We start from the raw sequence: 21122 nt of genomic DNA, 5'->3' as shown, positions 1-21122 counted from the left end.
CCATATATTTCTCTTCATACAAAAAATTTCTCTCTGCATTAAAAATGTGACTGTGTTGTAACACAGAAAAGTAACCCCATGGACATCTGTTGTGACCCTCTTCTTGCTAGATGATGATCAGCAGGTAGCATTTCCATGCATCATCAGTCATAAGCCTTCAAGACTGAGCATTCTTCCCAGCGCCAGCGAGTTTCAATGTATTTTTTTTTCAGTCCAAAGCGTTTTTATATGGAATTCAAACTGTTTCTCTAGTATTAAGTGATACAGAAGTGTAATGATACACCATCAAAACAGCAAAGACAAACTCACTTGTGCATGCCTTTCATGTCATTTCATCTATTTGGCCTTCCTATTTAATCCGTTTCATCCCCAAACCTCCTGTGACAGTGGGTAAGGCACAAAGTAAATGCAGCCAGCAGGTTAAGACATGTATCTGTCTGAGTCAGGCCTTGTTCAAACACAGGATGTCAAGATTGCAGACTTCAAACCGGCAGCCATGTGCTTGGCAGTGATGCTAAGCAGAGCAGTCGTCAGGGAGCAGGGCTGATCCTGCCTAGAGAGCTTGCAGTTCTGCGAGAAGATAGTGACAGGCAGGCACAGGGGATATCTGAGAAAGTTCAGACAAAATTGCCTGAAAAAAGGAGAATACACGAGGATGTGCAAGTTCCTGAAAGACTGATGTGTCTGGAGAGTGCCAACACCAGTGTACATTATAATACAAATGCTCTGCAACCACTAGCTGTTGTGCAAATTAAGGGCTGCATTTGATATACAGAAATCTACTGGCCAATTTGTTTTCTGTCCTTTCAAAATCCACATTCAGATATTTTACATTCCATTTAGGATCAACCATTATAAGTCCTCTACTGCATAGGTAACATACCATCTAATCCACATAATCTAATACTGTACAGAAGTGAAATAATTACTTCCAAAGATGGACATGGAAAATTATAGCACATCACCTTAAAAGTATAGTAATTTATGTATGACGACTACTGCTGAGGCTTCACTGACTATAAACACTAAAACCAACAACAAATAAAACTAAAAAAATAACCAAGCAAACAAAAAAAACCCAAACCCCAAACTCAGAAACAAAACAGCAATTGCACATGCTGCTCACATATTTGCAGCACCAAAAGCTGAATTTGTAACAGATGACAAAATGACACATCTCATCCGCAATACATACTTCTGCTCACGCCAAAAATAAAAAGGCAAGCTAATGTTTCTGACCCTTCTGAAGTCAGTGGGAATATAACCATTATCTTCAAAAGGATCAAAACTGACCCACAAATCTTGTTTTCCATTCTCATGAGCAACTTAATAGCAATCATGAGAATAAAGAGGTTAGGATCACATCTAAGGTGATTACAGCCACAAAACAGCAATGTGAAAAAAACGCAGTTCAAATTCTCTTATTACTCTTTTAAGAAGAAAATCCATTGCTGCCCGGGTAGGCAAGGCTCCACGGGATTTCACAGCTGGCTCACTGGCTCGGCAGTGGACTGCTGCTGAGGAGAGCAACAGCCCCCTTCCCACTTGCTGCCTCTTGGGCACCAGTGAGTGCCAGGCAGGTTAGAGCTGCTCATTGGCACACAGGTTATTTTTTGCAACTTCAGTTTTCAGCTCTATCAGCAACTGATCCAACTTATCCACGTAAGGGCTCGCTGGAATAGATGCAATGGAAAGACGGGGTACCCCCAGCGAGAGGGAGGAGAGGGGGAGACGTCCTCACCCACCAGCAGCACAATCTCAGATCAGCGTGCACATGTCATGAAACCGTGCTATTAATTGGTCAATGTTTAAATGGCCTGGGACAAAACACCAGGGTTTGGGTTTTGTACAAACAGACCCAAATTGTTTATTTTCCATTTTCCATTCCTCAATAGTTAATTTCACTTTTTCAGTTTCATTTAATTCAACGTAGTCACTGTTCAAACAAATAAACAAACCTCAATTCCCCCACCCCACACAAATTGGGCAACATCCTGAAAAAAGTTTTCAATGATTTATACCTGGCTGCCAGATATGGACCGAGTAGATTTTCTGTATTCTTTCCATAAATGTTCTCATCAGATGACAGACTGCAGCAGTAACATGTTATAAAACATTCCTAAAATCTACACAGTGCCATCAGAGCATCTTGCTTACATCATTACGAGCCTGATCAAAAGCACAGTAACTTTTATGAGTTCTGGATCAAATCACAACTCCAGCTACATCTTTTGTACCTTCACTTAATTGTTCCATGCAAACAGTGACAATGGCTTTAAAGACAGGGCTTTCAGTACCCCTTTTTTCAATATCAAGGCTGACTAAAAAGAACAGATAAAAACCACACAAAATTAAACACAGGTTTTGACAAGCAGTAAGTAAAAATGAAGAATGTCTTTACGCTCAGTTGTGTTGCTTACCTGTCAAAAATCCCATCCCATGTGTATAACACCAGCAAGTTTTAAAGTAGGTTCAAGAGCTTTATATATTAAGAAAAGAAGCAGAAACACCCAGTGGCTTCGTGAGATTACAAGCATCAGCTATGAAAATGTCAATGGTATTTATGAACAGTGGAACTATGGAAGCTTCATAATAGTTTGAGAGGATAGGGAAAATTCCTTTCAGGAATTTTTTTTCACTACATATGCAAAGTTAAGGCAAAATGCCTTTTCTTAAATAATGCATGAATAATGCATTCTCTTTGGATAATGCAAACAGGACTGCAACTAAAAATTTTAATAGACCACCCATAATAGGTATTTGCTGAATATCTGAAAAAATGATCAGTTGTATCTGTGATTGTAGACTCATACTATCTCACTCTCCTTTCCGGTAGATATGTGTATTTAAGTTTGAGCTCTCATTAAAGAAAAAAAAAAAAAAGGCAGCTATCTTTCATTATAAATTAACTGATTTCACTCTGTGTATCAAAGAGAAGTGTGATTGTATTTATTTTTCTAATTTCAATTATTTTAGACTTTAAACTTCAAGCTATGGAGCGTTCTGTCCCTGAAGCAGCAAAGCTTTTCAGTGTATCAAAAAATATAACATATGAACAATTTCTTCTTCATAGTCATCAGTAAAAATCAGACTTGAAATCAACAACTGGTGAATTGCATATTTCAAAACTGATGTCAAAGATTCACGTAATTATTTTAAAAATAAATTTAAAAAAATGCAGCAACTTCCAGTGTGGTTTTTTTTTTTTTTTTTTCATTTTTCCTTTATAACTGTTGTGATGTTACGTGAAACAAGGCAAGGAGAGGGCAAAGTTAGTTCATGATCAAAAAGTACACTCAGGCCACAAGAACTGAACTGACAGACCAACACAGCAAGCTGGTAAAGCAGAACAATGCAATTGGTGTCTGATAACTAACAAGAATTAGAAAGAAAGCTCATATTTTAGGAGGAAGAATATCAACAGGATATATTTCTGGCTTTTTAAGATTACAAAATGTTGGACTTGTAGTTTATATTTGCCCCTGTGGTTTTGCATTGCATTTCTACAACTATTCCTGCACTAAAAAGTGTTCAGGGAGTATAACATGCCGGAACCTCGGCCCAGTGCAATATTTCATTCGAAGAAAAAGTATATTAATAATTAAGAAATGCTGTCTGGAATTAGGAATGAGAGAGCAGAGGTAACAATTTGCACGAACCTCGCCTTTGTGATTCAGTAAGTACACCAGCAGTGATTTGAAGCTTCCCGTTTGGTACTTTGTGGTCATGCTAAGCCAGCATTTCAAAGCAAACTTCAGTTGTACTGACACAATTTCCCATGTCTTTAGTTCCATAGGAGAGAAGTTCTTTTTGAAATTTTCCCCTATTTTCACCTCAAGGCTTCGTGAGACTCCTTTGAAGTTTATAACATAAGGTTTCTATGGGACGACAATTTACATAATTCAAAGGAGAGCTTTAAGGAAAGATCACAAATTGCTACTTGTTAAATTAACAAACATCTACCCTTGCCGAGAAAAAGAAGGAAAAGGAAAAATAATAAAAAACCTCAGAATTTTTCATTAACAGATGATCATGTTTTTAACCTTCTAAGCATTCTACTTAAACCCTCAAATATTTTTGTTTGTACTCTGTTTATCTTTCTGAGACCATCAGTAATTTGACAAAGGCTGTAACTTGCAAGCAAATCTTGTGGGTAGGACCAAAAAAAAAAAGGTATAATTCTTCACTGTATCATGATAAGATCTGGGAACTTTTTTTCATAGTTTAGTTTTCTTTATTCAAGTATAACACAGTATACTCAGTTTGCCAAGACACAATGTTCTCTCTGCTGTCTGTTACTTGAATAATGTAATTTAGCATTTGCTTCAAGAATATTTTCAAAAAGAACCCATAAACTCATATATCCTCTAACCTCTTCAAGCAGTAGCTTCCGCATTTCCTCAAAGAATGTAAACAACTTTAAAACCAACATACTACTAATGGATAAAACATTATTTTTCTCTGGACAAGGCCAGTAAATAAACCTCCCTTCTGTCAATGCTATTTGCAGAATGATGTTAACTGTGCAATCAGATAATGGCTAACGAATTTTAATGAAGTCTGTATTGTGTATCAAATCCTGAACCTGGTGATATTTTAGGTTCTAGGGAGCTGCCTGTGGCTTCCTAGACCCAAATCACCAGTCTAAATCCAGTTAAAAAACAGAGTGAAACAATACTCAGATATTGGGTTACACATGTGGCTGAGATTACATGTTAGCCCAAGGGATATTTGAACCACTTCGAGTGTTTTATATAATAATACCACATTGAACTGCACTGTGGAAAGCAGTTAATCTCCTCGGGCATATCACCCAGCAACAACTCCTTCCTAACTTTTCCCACAGATTTATGGCAAATTTCCCAAAGTTCAGAGGTTTGGTGAGCTTAAGCCTCTTTAAATTCAGATTCCTATCTAAAACTCACTCATTTCTGATCCAGAAATCTTATTAGATATGATCTTCCTGTTTCTCATTATAGTAGAAAAGCTCTGCAAACTTCCTTTCCGATGCTGCTGCAATAGAGCAGTTGTCATTAAAGGACTTGCTCTTGAATACTGCAAGCACGAAGGGGATGTTTATATATGCAAAGCACAAAGCGAACATGTGGCACAAGTCTGTGTGAATGAGACCTCAGCAACATGACCACCAAGGTTTTCACATCTGAATGCAACCAAAGAGTACTTTCTAGGAGCTAAATACATCACAGGGATACACTGAATTTTAAACCCCTGACGACAGCCCCTTTTCCTGCCCAAACCTTATTTCATTTTCACTCTGTGATTGTCTAAAAATACAACAAGTAAGATTTCTTGGATGTCCAAAGAAGTTAATTAACTTCTCTTTTAGAACTTAGTCTCCTACTGTATGGGTCCATAAATGAATCCATGGGTTACGCCCATCAAAATATCCAACACAGCTGTTCTCATTTATGGAAGAGTTTTCTATACCCTACCTTTTCTTGAAAAAATGCCCAGATAAATGTGTCAAAAAGTGGCTGAAATAAGTTTAAAATAACCTTTATTTCATTCCTAATGCAGACATTCAACAAAGGAACACTGCAGACCGAAAATCTGAAAGAGGATGGCATCACTCTTTGGCATGCTTCTTAATTAAACCTAATGCATTATGCATGATGCCCTTTTGGCTCTGGCATAACATTGCCAGCTGTGGTTCATTGCTTATGTTCTTGATGGGAAAGCACAAGGTACTGTAACACTTACCTCTTTCTTTCAGTACCTTAGCTCTCAGTGATGGAAAATGTAATTGGAGAACCGTTCTATCAAATTTATTATATACTATTTACCTGGATTACAGCAGGTAATATTTTTTTTACGTCTAACGTATGCATAACAATTACAGAAACACATATCAAAACACCTGTAGGGAATCCCATTTTTTTTTTCCTATCTGAGAAATCTCAGTATGTTTAGTTGCTGTTTCCGGGTGATCAGATACATTATTTCACTGCCGTTGAAGATGATGGAGAAATACTACAGCTACATCAGTTTGGAGATTTTTAATGGCATAGACACTAGTTTCAGAAATATTGTTAAAAAGATACGGTATAAATATTTATACTGCACTATAGGGTTGTCTGTTTGCAGATGTGGTATTAAAAGGATTTTTCCACTCCAGAGTGGAGAACAAAACACAATGCTCTCCAACGTTTACATTCCTAAATAGTTTCTCACTTTTAACACTTCCCACAAAGATGCCACCTCACTACATGCAAACCCACCATCTTTGGCTCAGGAAGCACCCAAGTCATCAGCCTCCTGATATCGGGATAGTATTCTGGAAAAGTGTCATGATACGCTTTACCCTGTACCTACGTTCTTCCTGGGCATCTGCTTCGGCAGTGCTAGAGACAGGACGCTGGGCCAAACAAGCCGTTGGCTGTTCTTACATTAGTATGTCTTATGCGTCCATCATGACATCAGAGCACGGTGTTGCCTTTTCTTTGGCCCTTCGTACAAATTAGCTTTCCAAAAGAGAATAAAAGGAATCTAGCAAGAGGTTAAAATTCACATTTCAAGAGAAAAATTGCACGAGCACAGAGAATTAATGAAAACTGATAAATACATGCAAAATCCTTAGTCTACATATAACATTCTCTGTTCAACACATTTTTATAACCCTTCCTTTATAAATATCCATTGATATGTGTACGCACCACGCACTGACTTTTTTGTTCTATACGATAAACATGAGTTACCTGAGCCAGGCTTTTTCAATACCTATTCCAAGTCATTATTCATACACCTCTCTTCACTCTCTGGATTTCTGTAGTTCTATAAATGCAACAGTGACCTTTAAAAGCATTAATTGTATCTACTTTATTTTCCATACTTTCCTGTTTCCAGAACATGATTAATTTTTGGCAAAGCATATGCTTCACACAGCTGAAAATCCTGGCAATTCACAAGTATAAGTTAGTCAGACAACAGGAAACACTGTCCAAAATTCTGCCGTCATTTAAGCCATCCAAACCCTCTAAAATAAGTAAAGCACCACAGAAGAAAATAGTGCAACTTATCTTCAGGGCATAGATCTTTCTACAATTCAGGAAGCAGTTTTAAGGGGCAGAATTTTACATGATTATTTTAATATTGAGTTTCTGAAGACAGAAAAGAGATAATAAGTACCATCACAGACTTTTCAAGAAATCACTTATCAATTAGAGTATTTGAATTTACTTATCTTGTGTGATTCTGTGAAGCTTCTCGGAAAAACATATTTGTAGAATCTTATGAAATCGATCCCTTTCACCCTTCTATCGGCTGAACAGAAAGTTAAGTACGTAAAAGGACAATTTTCCTTCTTGTGTACTTGGCAAGGTATACATACTCTGACAGGAAGAATTATAACTGGGTCTTTCTTGGATGTATTAAGGATAAAATGGGGTGGCCTTTCTAGGTCACAACTTAAAAATTAGTCTATGGAAATACGCAGACTTACTACTAGCTGGTATTATTCCACACACAAAGTAGTTGAGTTTGTAAGTTAACCTTCAAAGTGCCTTCCATAAACACTCAGTTCCCTTATAATATACTGCCTTTGAAAGAAGAAATTTTTTTCCAGCATAGCTACTGTTATTATTTAAATTATTTAAAGTAGTATCATTGGGTGATTATTATTTTTAAAAGTCATACCATTCTGACAAAACTTCATTAAACCTTAGAGGACCTAGTGGTCTGATCACAACAAAGCTAACTTTACGCACAGAGTCACTGTGCACGGGGAAAGAGACTTACAGTTATTAAATACACTGTGTGATGCAGGAAAAGGTAGATTAGTACACCCAATGCGGGAAAAGTAAAACATTTATCCTACACTGTGTAGGAAGAGAAAGGCTGTGAGCAAATTAAGCAGAGAATTTCCCTTTGGGAAATAATGTAAAACACAGTTTTACACTAGTTTTATAATATGGCATGTTAGTGGAATATCTTCTGAGATCACAATATGAATAATTCATGCTTCAGTACTAATCAGAATCCTTACAATGAAAAGGAACATTAACTAAAACTCCCAGCCCTTTCCCTCTTTTCAGTCTCATTTAAAGGTGACTATGCACATTTTTAGACATGGAAAGTGGAGAATGGAAAAAGAAAGTGTTTCAAAGTACTTCATAGCCGTTTACCGTAAGATGAAATAGCAGAGTCCGAAACTAACGTTCACTGCCATGACCTCCCAATTGCTAAAGAACACTCCTGCATTCCTATGAACTACTGTATCTGTAAGCAGAGCCAGGACTTGGAAGGAGTCTTTATTATTCAGGTTTCCTTAGTTCTGAACACTTACTTTTAAATCCCTGATCAGTTTACTAGAAAAGAACAGAAAGCGTTAGTGATGAGATACAGTTTACCTGTACACATTTCATAGATCTACGTTTACTGCTTCTTACTATTAGTGGCTGTTGTATGTACTCTTTATACAGCTTTTCAGTCCTGGTGTAGAGACACTGTGGACCCACGAACCCACAAGCCCACAATCGACACTCTTCCAGTGAGTCACTTCTCTTAACTGCTAAGTTGACACTATAGATCACCTCCCTTGTCATCTTTTTTTAAGGAGATAAAACAATGCACTGAATACTTCTCAGCTTACAGAATGGCCTCGGGCTCACCTTACACGGGAACGCAAAGAAGCTCTCCACATGCTTCCCCACACACAAGCATGAGACTACAGGCTGGGTGAGCATCACTACTCTGAGCCCACAGTAATTAGGCAAGAGTAAACCCTGCTGCCATCAAAAAGGTATGTGTGTTTCTGCTAAAAGTACTCACCCACAAGTGAGATAAAATGGCATAAACTAGATTCCCTGAAATCTTCTCACACACCCATTAACAGTGTAAAAATATTCTGACGATGTGGTTTTGAGAAGAGATAAAGTGTCATTTAAGTTATACCCTACTGAAGTTTGGCCCACCTCACCCATGGTGCACAGTGCAGAAGACATAGTATGCTAAAACTAAAATTACTCTGTGTACATGCTAAAAAAAGCAATGAAAATTTTACTAAAGATGAAAACCCAAATGTTTTGTAAATTCCACTTCTTTCCCATGGTGAAATTCTCTCGTGTACAATTATCATTTATTGTTTACTGTTGTTACAAAACCCAAAAAAAGTTGTATTACAGTGCCCAAATGAGTTCCAAAGAGAATAATTTCCTGCATTTAGAAAAAAAGCTGCAGAAGACTCAACTTTTATATGCAGTTTCCTTTTTCCTGACTCTTCCTTTGGGGTGCACTAGTTGTTTACTTGTAAGAGCAACACCCAAGAAACACAGTATTAAACGTTTTCCCACAATCACTTGGGTAAAACAGGGTTTCTTTAAATAGTGTTTAAAACAGTTAACTAGCATAAACAAGGCATGCTGAGAGCTACCCACGTGAGCATTACATTTACACTTATTTTAAATACAGGTTTTATTTTTAAAAATTCATTTTTATGATGAACCCATTAGAGGCAAATTGTCAGTAGTGCTTTGCAGCTATAAAATACAAGAAAAAGCACAAAGGGTGCTAGGACAAAGGATCAGTGGGTTCATGTAGGTCATGTACTCGGGTGTCTTCTATCCAAACATGGGATGCCACACCAGGTGTGAGGATGGTCTTGAGACCGAGGTCTCAAGAGGAAGGACGGAAAGGCAGGTCACAGTACATGGCTGCAGGGTGACGGATCCTGCTACAAACCAAATCAAGCACACTTATTCCAAGGGCTGCTGCCACAAGGCAGATTTTCCTTCCCACTCTTCTCTCCCAAGACAAAACTAAACTAAAAGCCACAATCCAGCCTTGACCTGCAGGATTTCATTTAAAGCAGTGTTGTTCGATTCTGCTGGATTAGGAACAGTACTCCATTCCCACAAAAGGTGTAAGATTAAGAATGCCAGAGGAGCAACCACCAGCATGATGTTAACACAGCCACAGTGTAAGCTTATACAGAGATTTTGTGGACCCAGTAAGTGTTGGGTCTACTCCAGTTCTGTTCAAAGTCTGCTACCTGCTTTGCCCTGTTTGGACGACAATATTCCTGTCTCCTTGATCTCTGCTAAAGCACAATGTACCAGACAGACAGACTTGCCAGGAAAGCATCTGGTAGATATTCTGAAAATTCCTCCCTTCAAATGTGACTCAACTCTAGATACACGTTTTTCTCATGAGGAAAAGTGTGCAGTATACAGTTCCAGCTACTCTTGTCCAAGAGATATGAAACCAGTACCTAAAAGGCCCTTAGCTCTACTTGTTATCCTAAAAACCTCCTGTCTGCACATGATCACATGAGGACTAAAATCCTTAAGTTAAATTTTACGCTTAGCTACAAAGATGTTTCTAACACAGTGAACAACTGGCGCAGTTAACTTTAAAACCCTAATATGCAGGCATGAGGACCAAGGTAAATAAAATCAGTACAAACTCCAGCTTGCCCTCACCTATTTCATGACAGCAGTTGCAGTGAATTCTGGTCACAGATGCTGACTCGGGACTATTCCCGGGGTTGTCAAGGCCTCAGTTGGTTACAGCAAAGCAATCCATGGAGCTGCAGCTGCAGCACTCACTTTTATACACGCAAACTAGGAACAAGCCCTAGCTTTGAGAGGGTGTGAAACAGTCCTCTTCAGTTTGGGTGCTACATCACAAAATAAGCCTTTCCTGTCTGAAAGAGAAGCATTTAGACTCTTCTGATTGATGCTGGAGGAGTAATTTCTCCTACGGGCCCTTGATGAGCCTGGCTGCACTGATAGCCTGACTTGAAGTTTAACGCTAAAAGGACTAATGTGAACAATGAATCTTCAGTGAGCTAACCAGGCTTTAATAATCCTTAAGAGCAGCTAGCAATAACTGGGCAGCATAATAGCAAATTTCCCAAAACCGGGTCATCATGCTGGAACAGGGGCTTGTGTGTGCGAGAGACAATGATTACAGTATTTAATCATCAGCTTCACTGTTCCAACTATTCTTGTCCACAGTGTCTACTTTTAGACAATACAATGATCACGGTCAATGTATTCATACTGCGTAGTAGTCAACAGGAAATCTAAATTTAACATACACAGCACTCAAATTTCTGAAAAACCTTATTCTGCCAAAATTTCATGTGTTAACATGACTTCTTGACTGTATGATACAAGGGACCTCACCAGATACCACTCTTATTTCTAGTGCTTCAGGAAATATTCTGAAGAATGGGTCAATATCAATTCATTTAAATTTCTTACGATATGAACTGCCTGTAGAAACCGGCTGGAACTAAAAAATAGCTACTATTGCACATATTCTGTGTATACGCATATATAATGACACAGATAAATAAAATATTAAAATTGAGTTTGAATATAAATATGTATAAATGTATATAAATGATACCATAATACAAACAGTATAACTAACATTATTCCCTGCTTACCTACCATTTTATTGTACCTTTTTACCAGTTAACACTTACCATTAAGAAATCTTTGTCAATAATTTTATATTTAAATTGTATTAAAATATTTTAGCACTGCAGTAGCTAAAAAAGTGCAGGGGCTAATTTAGTCTTTTCTCTCACACATGTAGAAATCCACTGAAGCAGGGATAATAATGAACAGAATTGGGCCCTAAAAACTTCTAATTTGACACTAATCAGTAATAAAAGGCAATGCAAACTTGTGCTAAACAGATTACACTCATATAGCAATATCTGCATAATGGCTTTAGCTGCTTAGCAACGAAAGTACAAGAATACCAGATAAAATGGATTATAAGCTTTGATTAGTCCCAGATGAATGTAGCAGTGGCTAGTCAGTTAGGTTAATTTGCACTGTATATCATAAATGACACTCCTCTGAGCTATTATTACAGAAGACATTTACTTTTTTGTACAAATATATGTAAGAGAAATAAGACTTGACTTTACATTACCAAAGACTATTGTGGTCACATGCTACAGTGATTCTTCTTAAATTAACTTAGAAAACATGACTTAAAGCTATCATAAACATGCGATTCTCTTTCCTTTTGATGTTTTACAATTTCTTACCCAAATAAAACAAGCCACTTTAAAAACATAACTCCATTTTACACCTTTTGCAACATTGCACTTCTCCATACCGATCCTTGTACATTGTAATAATATTGTACTACCGGACTTCCAAGCCCTCCTTGGAAACATTGAAATACAAGCCGTGAGTAGAAGGACTGATTACTCTTGGTGTTTACAGAGGGGTCTGATGCAGAAAGAGGTTCAGAGATTTGCCAAAAGTCACAAAGAAGCATCGTGGCAACTGAAACAAAATCTCTGAAGTCTTAGCTTTAGAAACACCAGCCTTCTAGCATCACCCCAAGTTTGCTAGATACAGTGCAAATGCGCAGAAACGAGTAGTACCTGAAGCACAGTACACACAATCTAGGATAAACCAGTAGTAAGCCACTAGGTAGAACACAACAGTTAAGGGTTCAACGTAGTCATAACAGGGTCACTACAGCCTATTCCAAGATGTCCTTCAGTTCTGACACTGTCATGTGGCTAATCTCTACCTTACAACACCAGAACACAGGAAAGAAGTGAATGGCCTTGAAGGTCAGCTCAGGAGCTACGCTATGAATAGATACATTGCATACTGGAACAGGCTGCCGAGAGAAGTTGTGGATGCCCCATCCCTGGAGGTGATCAAGGCCAAGCTGGATGGGGCTTTGAGCAACCCAGTCTAGTGGGAGGTCTCCCTGCTCATGGCAGGGGGGCTGAAACTCAAGGATCTTTAAGGTCCCTTCCAACCCAAACCATTCTGTGATTCTATGATTAACATGCAGACAACTTTAAGAAGAAAAACCACAAGTTTTTATGGGTGAGATAAGTCTAACAATTTACCTGTAGTAACTGACTTTCTCTGTCCTTTAATTACCTGTTTTATCTAATAGAAATAGCTATAATGCTGACTAAGGGCCCTTTACGAGTTATGCAGTTCCATCATTCAACAGGAATATTGCTTTTTACTAATAGTACTCTCTATTATGTCTGTGTACAAAGTAATTTTGTTAAAGATAGGACTCCAAAAAGAGGAGAGCACTAGTTCCAAATTTATCTAATTTCATGAAGTTGGATAACAAAACAAACGGTAGATGTTAAAAGCAGGAGCTGTCTAGTCTTCTAAATTTATAATGCATTATCATAATAAAGCTTTCAGTGCCTTAATTTTTAAAAACGTTATATTTCTAAAGTATTTATTAGGCTAATCCATTATAAATTATAGGATATGCACATATATGTATATGCATCTCACAGCACAGAGGTCTAGAAAATTTTCAGTACAATGAAGAAGGTTGACAGGGGTGTAGGAGGCATAAAGTGAAGCCATTTATACCTTTGTTTTGTGGAATCTCAACTTTCCATTAAAAAAAAAACACTTTAATTTTCATAGTTCTGAAACTTCCAACTGTGAATGAAGTATCACAAATACAAGAACATCTTCAGAGAAAATAGCTCCAGAAATACTTAATGCCACTCTGCCAGCCTGAAGCATTATCAATAAAACCTAATGTTGATACTGTTCCACAGTTGATCACTGAAGCAGGGTATGAGGTTGGAGTGAAGAGAACACTGGAGAGGGGAATTGGGGAGCATCAGCATTATTGCCAGGTATGATACTCCTTACTAAAAAACACAAGGCCCCAGCACATAGAAGAGGAGAAAGAGAAGACAGGAGGAAGATTGAAAAAAGAATGTAAACCATAGCAGTCCTGAAAAAACCCCAACATTTTCTCAATAAAGGACACAATGAAGTCCTGAATAAATCAAAGATGATGATAAACAAAGGTCTGTTAGTACAAAAACGCTGTACCCTGTATGTTAGGCCTTGGGCAAGTTTCACCATGGGAGTGCCGAATACAGAATGGAGTATTCTTCATTTATATCCCAGCTGACAGATCACAAGCAAAATAGAACTCTAACTTCTGAATACACTGATAGATGCATTGACCATACTCTGGCAAAACAAGAAGGGAAATGCTGCCAGAGCATAGGCGTGTTGAAAAATACTATCCAACTGTGACATGGTTTTATAAGATATGCTACGCTAAAATCTTGTGAGCACCTTCCATGTAAAAACATGTGTCTGCTGAGGTCCCGCCAGTAGATTTTCCATTCTTTCTAACGTGTAGGACTGGATTGCTGAGTTCATGCCTCAAAGTATTGCAGACAAAACATCATACATCAGCTTCACATACTTTACTCCAAGCTTTGGAGCAGAACACAGCTCTTGACTTCCAGATCACCGCAAAAGACCACAAAACAATCCCTGAAGTACAATATTTGAATATATATAATTTTAATACAGAATGTTGATTGGGGGGCGGAGGGGCGGGGCTCCTTTTTTTGACAAGCTTAAAGCAAACTGGTTTGATCAAAGTAAGCTTTTGGATTAAGAAGGAACATGAGAAATACCAGTCCCAAGCATATTTCTTTAGCTAGAAGGGACTACTAAAGCTAGATGGGACTACTAAAAGTAAATTCACATACGTAGGGCTAAAAACACATTTGTGTATAACTTATGCTGCTATTAGCCATTATTTGCCACGATTTCTGAATTATAAGATAATTTTAAATATGATCCCTTACTTGATGTGATAATAATAGTATCATTTAGTAAATTATACTAATGAAAAATCTGGTCCATGTAAAAAAATAAATAATACTGCAGCATATTTACTGTAAAAAGCATATTAGGCAACTTTTCTGCAGTGTCTTCACGTTATTATTGAAGGAAAACAGTGCAATATATAGTGAAACTCATATTCACATTTTTGTGGAAGACGAACAAAGCAAGTAATCTCATTATATAAAGTCAACCTCTGAATGCTTTGACAATAAATACTGAGTCAATCTTCCCATTAAGTCAGGGTGTATACGACAAATATGCTCTACTTGAAATGTAAAATTTAATTCCAGCATGATAATTTAAGGACCAGTTCTGCAAAGAACAGCAGCCATGGCACGGCACACAATTGCAGCGTAAGTAACCAGACACTACTGTTAAATACATTTTAAACTCTATTGTACAATAGCCTTTGTCTCAGTAAAGCTATTTTAACCACAGTCCCTGTTTGTTCAAGCAAGTTTTTCTACCTGTTTTTCCACTGAACCTGAGCAAATCATTCAGTGACAATTTATTTGGTACATTTTCATTTGCTGTCATTCATAAATAATTTACAGCTTTAGCAGATGTATTGTTTTTGCTTTTACATGTGTTTTGTTTTATTGTTTCTTTATTAAGCAATCTTTACGAATTGTTCATTGGCTGTGCTCAGAAAAACCCTTCAATTTTTCAACTGTGGAATTTTAATTTGAATGTGTATCACTAGGTATAGTTTTGGTTGTTTGATAAGAGTCACTAGCCTATGACTTGTAACTACAAATCACATAGCTATCAGTTCTTCTGAGTTCAAGCAAAGACAAACTATAGTTTCTCTTTGGTCAAGAGATCTGGGAAGAGAGAAGGTGGTGACAGTTTCTGAATATCTTACTTTGACAAATGGTTTTGGAGAGCAGGGAGGAAGGCAGAAAGCATGATACAACAGAGGGGAGAACAGATGAGAAATACAAAAGGAAAGAAATCTCCAGAAAACCAGAGAAGTAGCAGGAGAATCTTCTGCCATAACTCACTCAATGTAAAACGGATCTTTACCAATGTTCTGCCACATGATTCACATCGGTCTGGTGATACTTTAATTTACACTTCAGGCAGCGCAGTCTACCTTAGTCCTGAAGGTCCCTCTCTTTTCAGAGTTTAACCTTCACCCCAGTACAATGGTTTTATCACTTTCTTCATCTGAAATAATATGCTCAATTCTAGTTATAGATTTTAAAATAATACATTAAAACATTTAAAGTGTATGTTCGCACATATATTCAAATGAAATGAAAGTCTGAACACATGAAACATCCTCTGCAGACACAAACTGTATACATACCATCCTGGGCTATTTTTTTCTGTCAACTTCAAAGCATATAAAACGCTAACATATTTTCACCATTTTAAGAACTGTATAAACATACTAAACATTTGCTATTTGTGTATTTGAATACACTATAATCTCGGTCCTATTAGCCATTTTCCTATGCCTTTCCCACTGCCCTATTTATCTTTCCTGACAACTTTGCTGGAATATCTTTTAGTTGCCGCTTTTCTGTAATTCTACACATATAATTATTGCAATTGCTCATTTATGCCGTACATACTTTTGGTTATTATATGTAATAATAACCAAATATATGTATGTATTTACACATGTGCACACATACACTCATACACTAGTAACTCTGAATTTTGTTCAATATGCTAATCTAATTATTCATTTAATCTTCAAAACTGTTCCCTTAAATTGATTCAAATACTCCAATGTAGCGTCTTACTAAAAGAAAAAAAAAAAAACAAAAACCAGAAGTTTGAAGGAAGTTGACTGATTTTCAAGTGTTTTAAATAAAACATACATATAAACTAAAGTCTACATATATACTAACATTTAAAGCTATTCCCTTACATGTCAAAAACTCCTCCTGTTGAAATGAATGGCATATTTAGTTCAACAGGCAAAAGTTCAAACCTTAGTGCTTTGAATTAGTAAACATTTTATTGGGCACTTAAACAACAGATGCTTCTGTAAATTTAATTATATATGATTGGTATTCTATCTGCAAGTCAGATTCACCTGCGGGTTTTTTTGTCCATAAAGCTTTCTGGATAATCAGCTGAAAAACTGTCAGCTCAGCTGAATGACAAGAGAGAATTAAGGGACTAAAAAATGAAAACCAGAAATATTCTGTGAACACAACTAGTTTCAAGCACTTTGACTGGATTCAGAAATCCTAGAGAGTCGGCTAAACCATCCAAACATTCATTTACATTTAAGGAGTAAATCCCAAACGTGTGCTATGAAGAGGAATTCTGTATGAAGAGGTACCAACAAGGAACACGCCAACGGGAACAGGCTCTCGTTATCAGCTGTCTCTGCCTTTCCTTCTCCCTGCTCCTCAAGCACATGGGAGCATTAGCACTACAAGAACTTATTTGATCAGCAGTATATCTATTTCCTTTCTATTTTGAACATTTGGTATACTGCACAGCACAAGAAAACTGAAAAGAAAGATGAGTGTTCTGCCGTAATCCCATTTCTGACAAGATCTTTTTAGAATTTTCACTCTGAATACTGGATGTTAAAAACATTGGTACTTAATTCAACAAACGATACACCATATTAATATACAGAAGAAATCCAGAAAATGGCACCTCAGTAGTTTTTTTGTGGTTTATGCGTGTGGGATTTTTTTTATTTTTTAACTCGTTTACTGCCATCTCCTGGTACTTACAAGGTAATAGTATTTATGCTATTTAACAGCAGCCAGTACTCCTGTTCAATACTGCTGAAATGCCAAAAACTTCCAAGAAATATTTTCAAAATATTGCTGTATTTTTTATGTTGCTGTCTTTTATTCTGGAAAAAGTGAATATTGTTTCCTGAGCACAAACCAGCAAAAGGTTCACATAGCTTACCTTCGTCTGGAAGCAGCAGTAAAGTTGTGTTAGGTATGGATGTTTCCGTGCTAATGCCAGAATTCTCTTTTCTGTCATTGTACAGTCTACATCATCATCTTGAAGTATGACATCCTTCTTCAAGACTTTCACTGCGTATACTTCATCTTTTCCTTTTAGCTCAGCTAACATTACCTAAAACAAGCAGAAATTCTGTTTACGTATGGACAATAGATACCATAAATGCAGTGTTGCATGAGTTTGACTGCATTGGAAATATAAAAACAGTTACACACCTATCTGAATGAAGTTGTACATTTATAAAATTAAAAGCAAAGTAAATTTGAAACAGATTATATCTATTTTGATTGTCAGTAAAGAATGCAGAAGATAAAATTTATCCCCTCATTCAAATATCTTAATGAGTGCCTGTTAATGCGATCTGAAAAACTAAAAAAGGAAGGAAGTTGATATAGAACAGAAATTTATTTCCCACTTTTATCTCCCGCTTTTGGTACTGAGATTTGTGTGTGATGAACTTAGTATACAATCCCACGTACCATTCTAGCTGCTTTAAAGTTGTTGATTTTAACTACTATTGTTTAAGGTTCAAGTTCTATACTCCGTTTAAGGCCAGTTCTGGCTTGGAGCCAGGGTAATCTTCAGAGAAAGGATTAGTAAACAAGGAGACAAAAGAACTGCTTCAGCCCTGTCCCTCAGCATCTGCAGTTCCCGTATACCGAGGAAGGAAGATTGTACTTGTGAAACAGATTCATATTTCAGTCCTCCTCTGATTCCATGGTGCACAGCACTGTGAAAACAAAATCTGTAAGCCCTGTAAATAGAGCATTGCCCCTTGGTCATTATTTCAGCTGGGATGGAGTTAACTTTCTTGCTAGAAGCTGGTGTAGTGCTATGTTTTGGCTTTGGGATGGGAAATACTCTTGATAGCACACTAATGTTTTTAGTTGTTGCTGAGCACTCAAGGCCTTTTCTGCTCCTCACACCGCCCTGCCAGCGAGAAAGACTACGAGTGTACAAAAAGTTGGGAGGGAAAACAGCCGGGACAGCTGACCCCAACTGACCAAAAGGCTATTCCATACCATGTGACGTCATGCTTAGTATATAAAGCTGGGGGGAAGGAGGAAGAAAGGGGGGGATGTTCGGAGTTATGGCACTTGTCTTCCCAGGTGACCGTTACATGAGATGGAGCCCTGCTTTCCTGGAGATCACTGGGCACCTGCCTGCCAATGGGAAGTGGTGGGTGGGTTTGTTGTTTTGCTTTCCTTGCATGCGCGGCTTTTGCTCTGCCTATTGGACTGTCTCAACCCATGAGTTTTTCCTCCCTTTTGCTCTTGTGATTCTCTCCTCCATCGCAACTTGCACAGGGAGGAGGTGGTGAGTGAGTGGCTGAGGTTCTGGCTGCCAGCTGGGGTTAAACTATGACACCCCTCCACCCTCATCAATTCCCTACTGTGGGAACGTATCTGGGGAGTTACATCTTTGCCCCATACATGGTATTTTGGGCAGCTGTCTAAGCCTCTTGCACTTGTCATATTTGAGTGGAAATGCTTGAGGTCTGCTTCCTCCAGCACTGAACACACCCACTAAGGAAAAACAAGAACACAAACTTCTGTGAAATAAGTAAACTTGAACTGCGTATTATCTAGAAAAGGAATGAACTCAGAACTCCACAGCATTATTCCTGGGCTGTTTTTCCTACTTGACTACAACTAATTCTCTTGTTGAACGGTATGTACGTAATTGCGTGTATGCCTTCATTACCAACATCCTGAAATAGTGAAACATTGACATTTTGTTTCAAAAGGCTTGATCCTAGTTAACAAAGTGAACTAAAGCATGGAAAATGCCAGATGATCAGGATATTCCTGATATATGGGGTAAAACTGCTTTTACCCAGTGGGTAAATAATGGGAGGAAACCCCTGGGGCAGAAGCGCTTTCTGAATGTCACTATGAACACTTTCAAAGAAGTACAGTCAAAAAAGGTCTGCACACCAGTTTAAAAAAAGGCTACTCACCTTGCCAAAGCTGCCTTTCCCTAATACTTTGATGAAGTTGAACTCTTCAAGGCCTATTCGCTTGCTCTGGGCCTGTTTGACCTCCCCATTTTCACCGTTCTCCCCAGGTTTGTTAAGCTGGTTGTCTGTTGACGTTGTAGCTGTTGCTCTGTGTTCCTCTCCCCTATTGTCAAATGATAACGCTTTCCTAATGTTGTTTTCCAGCTCTTTGATTTCTGTGGAAATGCGAGAAAAATTGTTTGTTTTAACCAATCATCAGAAAACCAGCCTGTGTTCGTCTGTATCGGTTTTGAGAAGGGACATTCATCATCCCTGAATGCTGTGTTGAGCATTCTGTGGTTAAGAATACATATTTAGCAAACTGCTTCTCCACTTTACAGTAATCAGCCAAAATCCTGCTCTAACAGGAAGGGTGGCCTTTTAAAATTAACCTAAGAGAATGTCATACCCGAAACTTGACAGATAAATCAGAATAGTGGCCAAATAGTTGGTTTAGAGATTTTGGGTGTTCCTGTACCACAGAGAAGTACTTTGTTTTGAATACCCTTATCTTCCTGCAGCACTTACTCATCTTCCTGCTTAAGTATTTTAGAGTTGTATCTTCAAAAGTTCGAAGGATAGTTGGGTGTCCCAGTCCTTGAAGTCAACATGAATGGAGCATCTTACTCAGCTCCAGCTTTTATCAGACGCTTGACCATAAAGTATTTGATCACTTCCTAGTGCCGCTTGAAGTGGCAATCGTGTAGATCTGCTAACTGGTTCTGAAGGTTTCTCAATGTTAAACACAGTGAACCCTGGTGACTAACGGACCTCACGGTCTGCCTCTAGCTCTTGCATAGTACTTCTGCCTGATGGCCTTGGAAGCAACGACTTTACTGGACAAAAGTGAAATTTAAGTGAGAATTTCGACAAATTCTTTGTTCTTATTTTAAGCAAAACATCAGATATTTAAAAAAAATATTATTTAACCAAAATGCTATCTATGAGACCAAAAGGTTGACAAATTTAAATCAGTTCTGGACTCAGAGTCTTACAGTACTTATTATCACAGAGCTTTGGAAATCTCTTCCCTAAAAATAAGGGTGAGAAATTTCCCAACTGTAAATAATTTTCAAAGAATTTGACACAAAAGTACCCATCTTCCTATGCCTGGGTGTAAAGATTTTTCATGCATCAGTTTACACACATGATGGTACATAAGATACCTCACAGACTTCTGATTTTTAAAAACAACAAGAAGATCAGATTCAAAAAGCGCTGCCAACATACACGTTCTGTCCATCAGGCTGTTCATCTCAATGAAATCGGGTCATACCAGTGAAGATTAAAATATTTGTCTCCAAATCTAAGCTTGAAAAAAAATCACTGAAAGGAAACATGGTTTTAGGAAGCCTTTAGAGACCACACAGGCATGCTGGCATAACCTATCTGGACGGAAGTTTTTATTATCATAAATGTTCAACACAGAATTGCAAGTAGGGAATTTAATCTCAAAAACTTATTAACAGATAGAGGCTTTTCAGACAGATAAAGGCTCTCTCAAGTTCTGTGGTAATATTTAAAATGTTCTC

General features: G+C 37.7%; 1 protein-coding gene across 1 annotated transcript in view; it reads right to left on the bottom strand.

Moving 5' to 3' along the window:
* The window catches only part of PRKCE (protein kinase C epsilon), a gene marked incomplete at its 5' end in the record, with an annotated part of 294498 nt that overhangs the window by 82733 nt on the left and 190643 nt on the right, over nucleotides 1-21122 (bottom strand). The window contains 2 exons of the mRNA XM_082480593.1: nucleotides 17532-17705; nucleotides 19552-19766. Of these exons, the coding sequence (XP_082336719.1) occupies nucleotides 17532-17705; nucleotides 19552-19766 (389 nt within the window). The remainder of the gene's footprint in view (nucleotides 1-17531; nucleotides 17706-19551; nucleotides 19767-21122) is intronic.

Source organism: Vanellus vanellus, assembly GCF_965231255.1.
Source record: "Vanellus vanellus genome assembly, chromosome: 3".
In the NCBI taxonomy this organism is placed as follows: domain Eukaryota; kingdom Metazoa; phylum Chordata; class Aves; order Charadriiformes; family Charadriidae; genus Vanellus; species Vanellus vanellus.
Note: the sequence above shows the minus strand (reverse complement) of the source record. Positions and strands in the feature narration are given on the sequence as shown.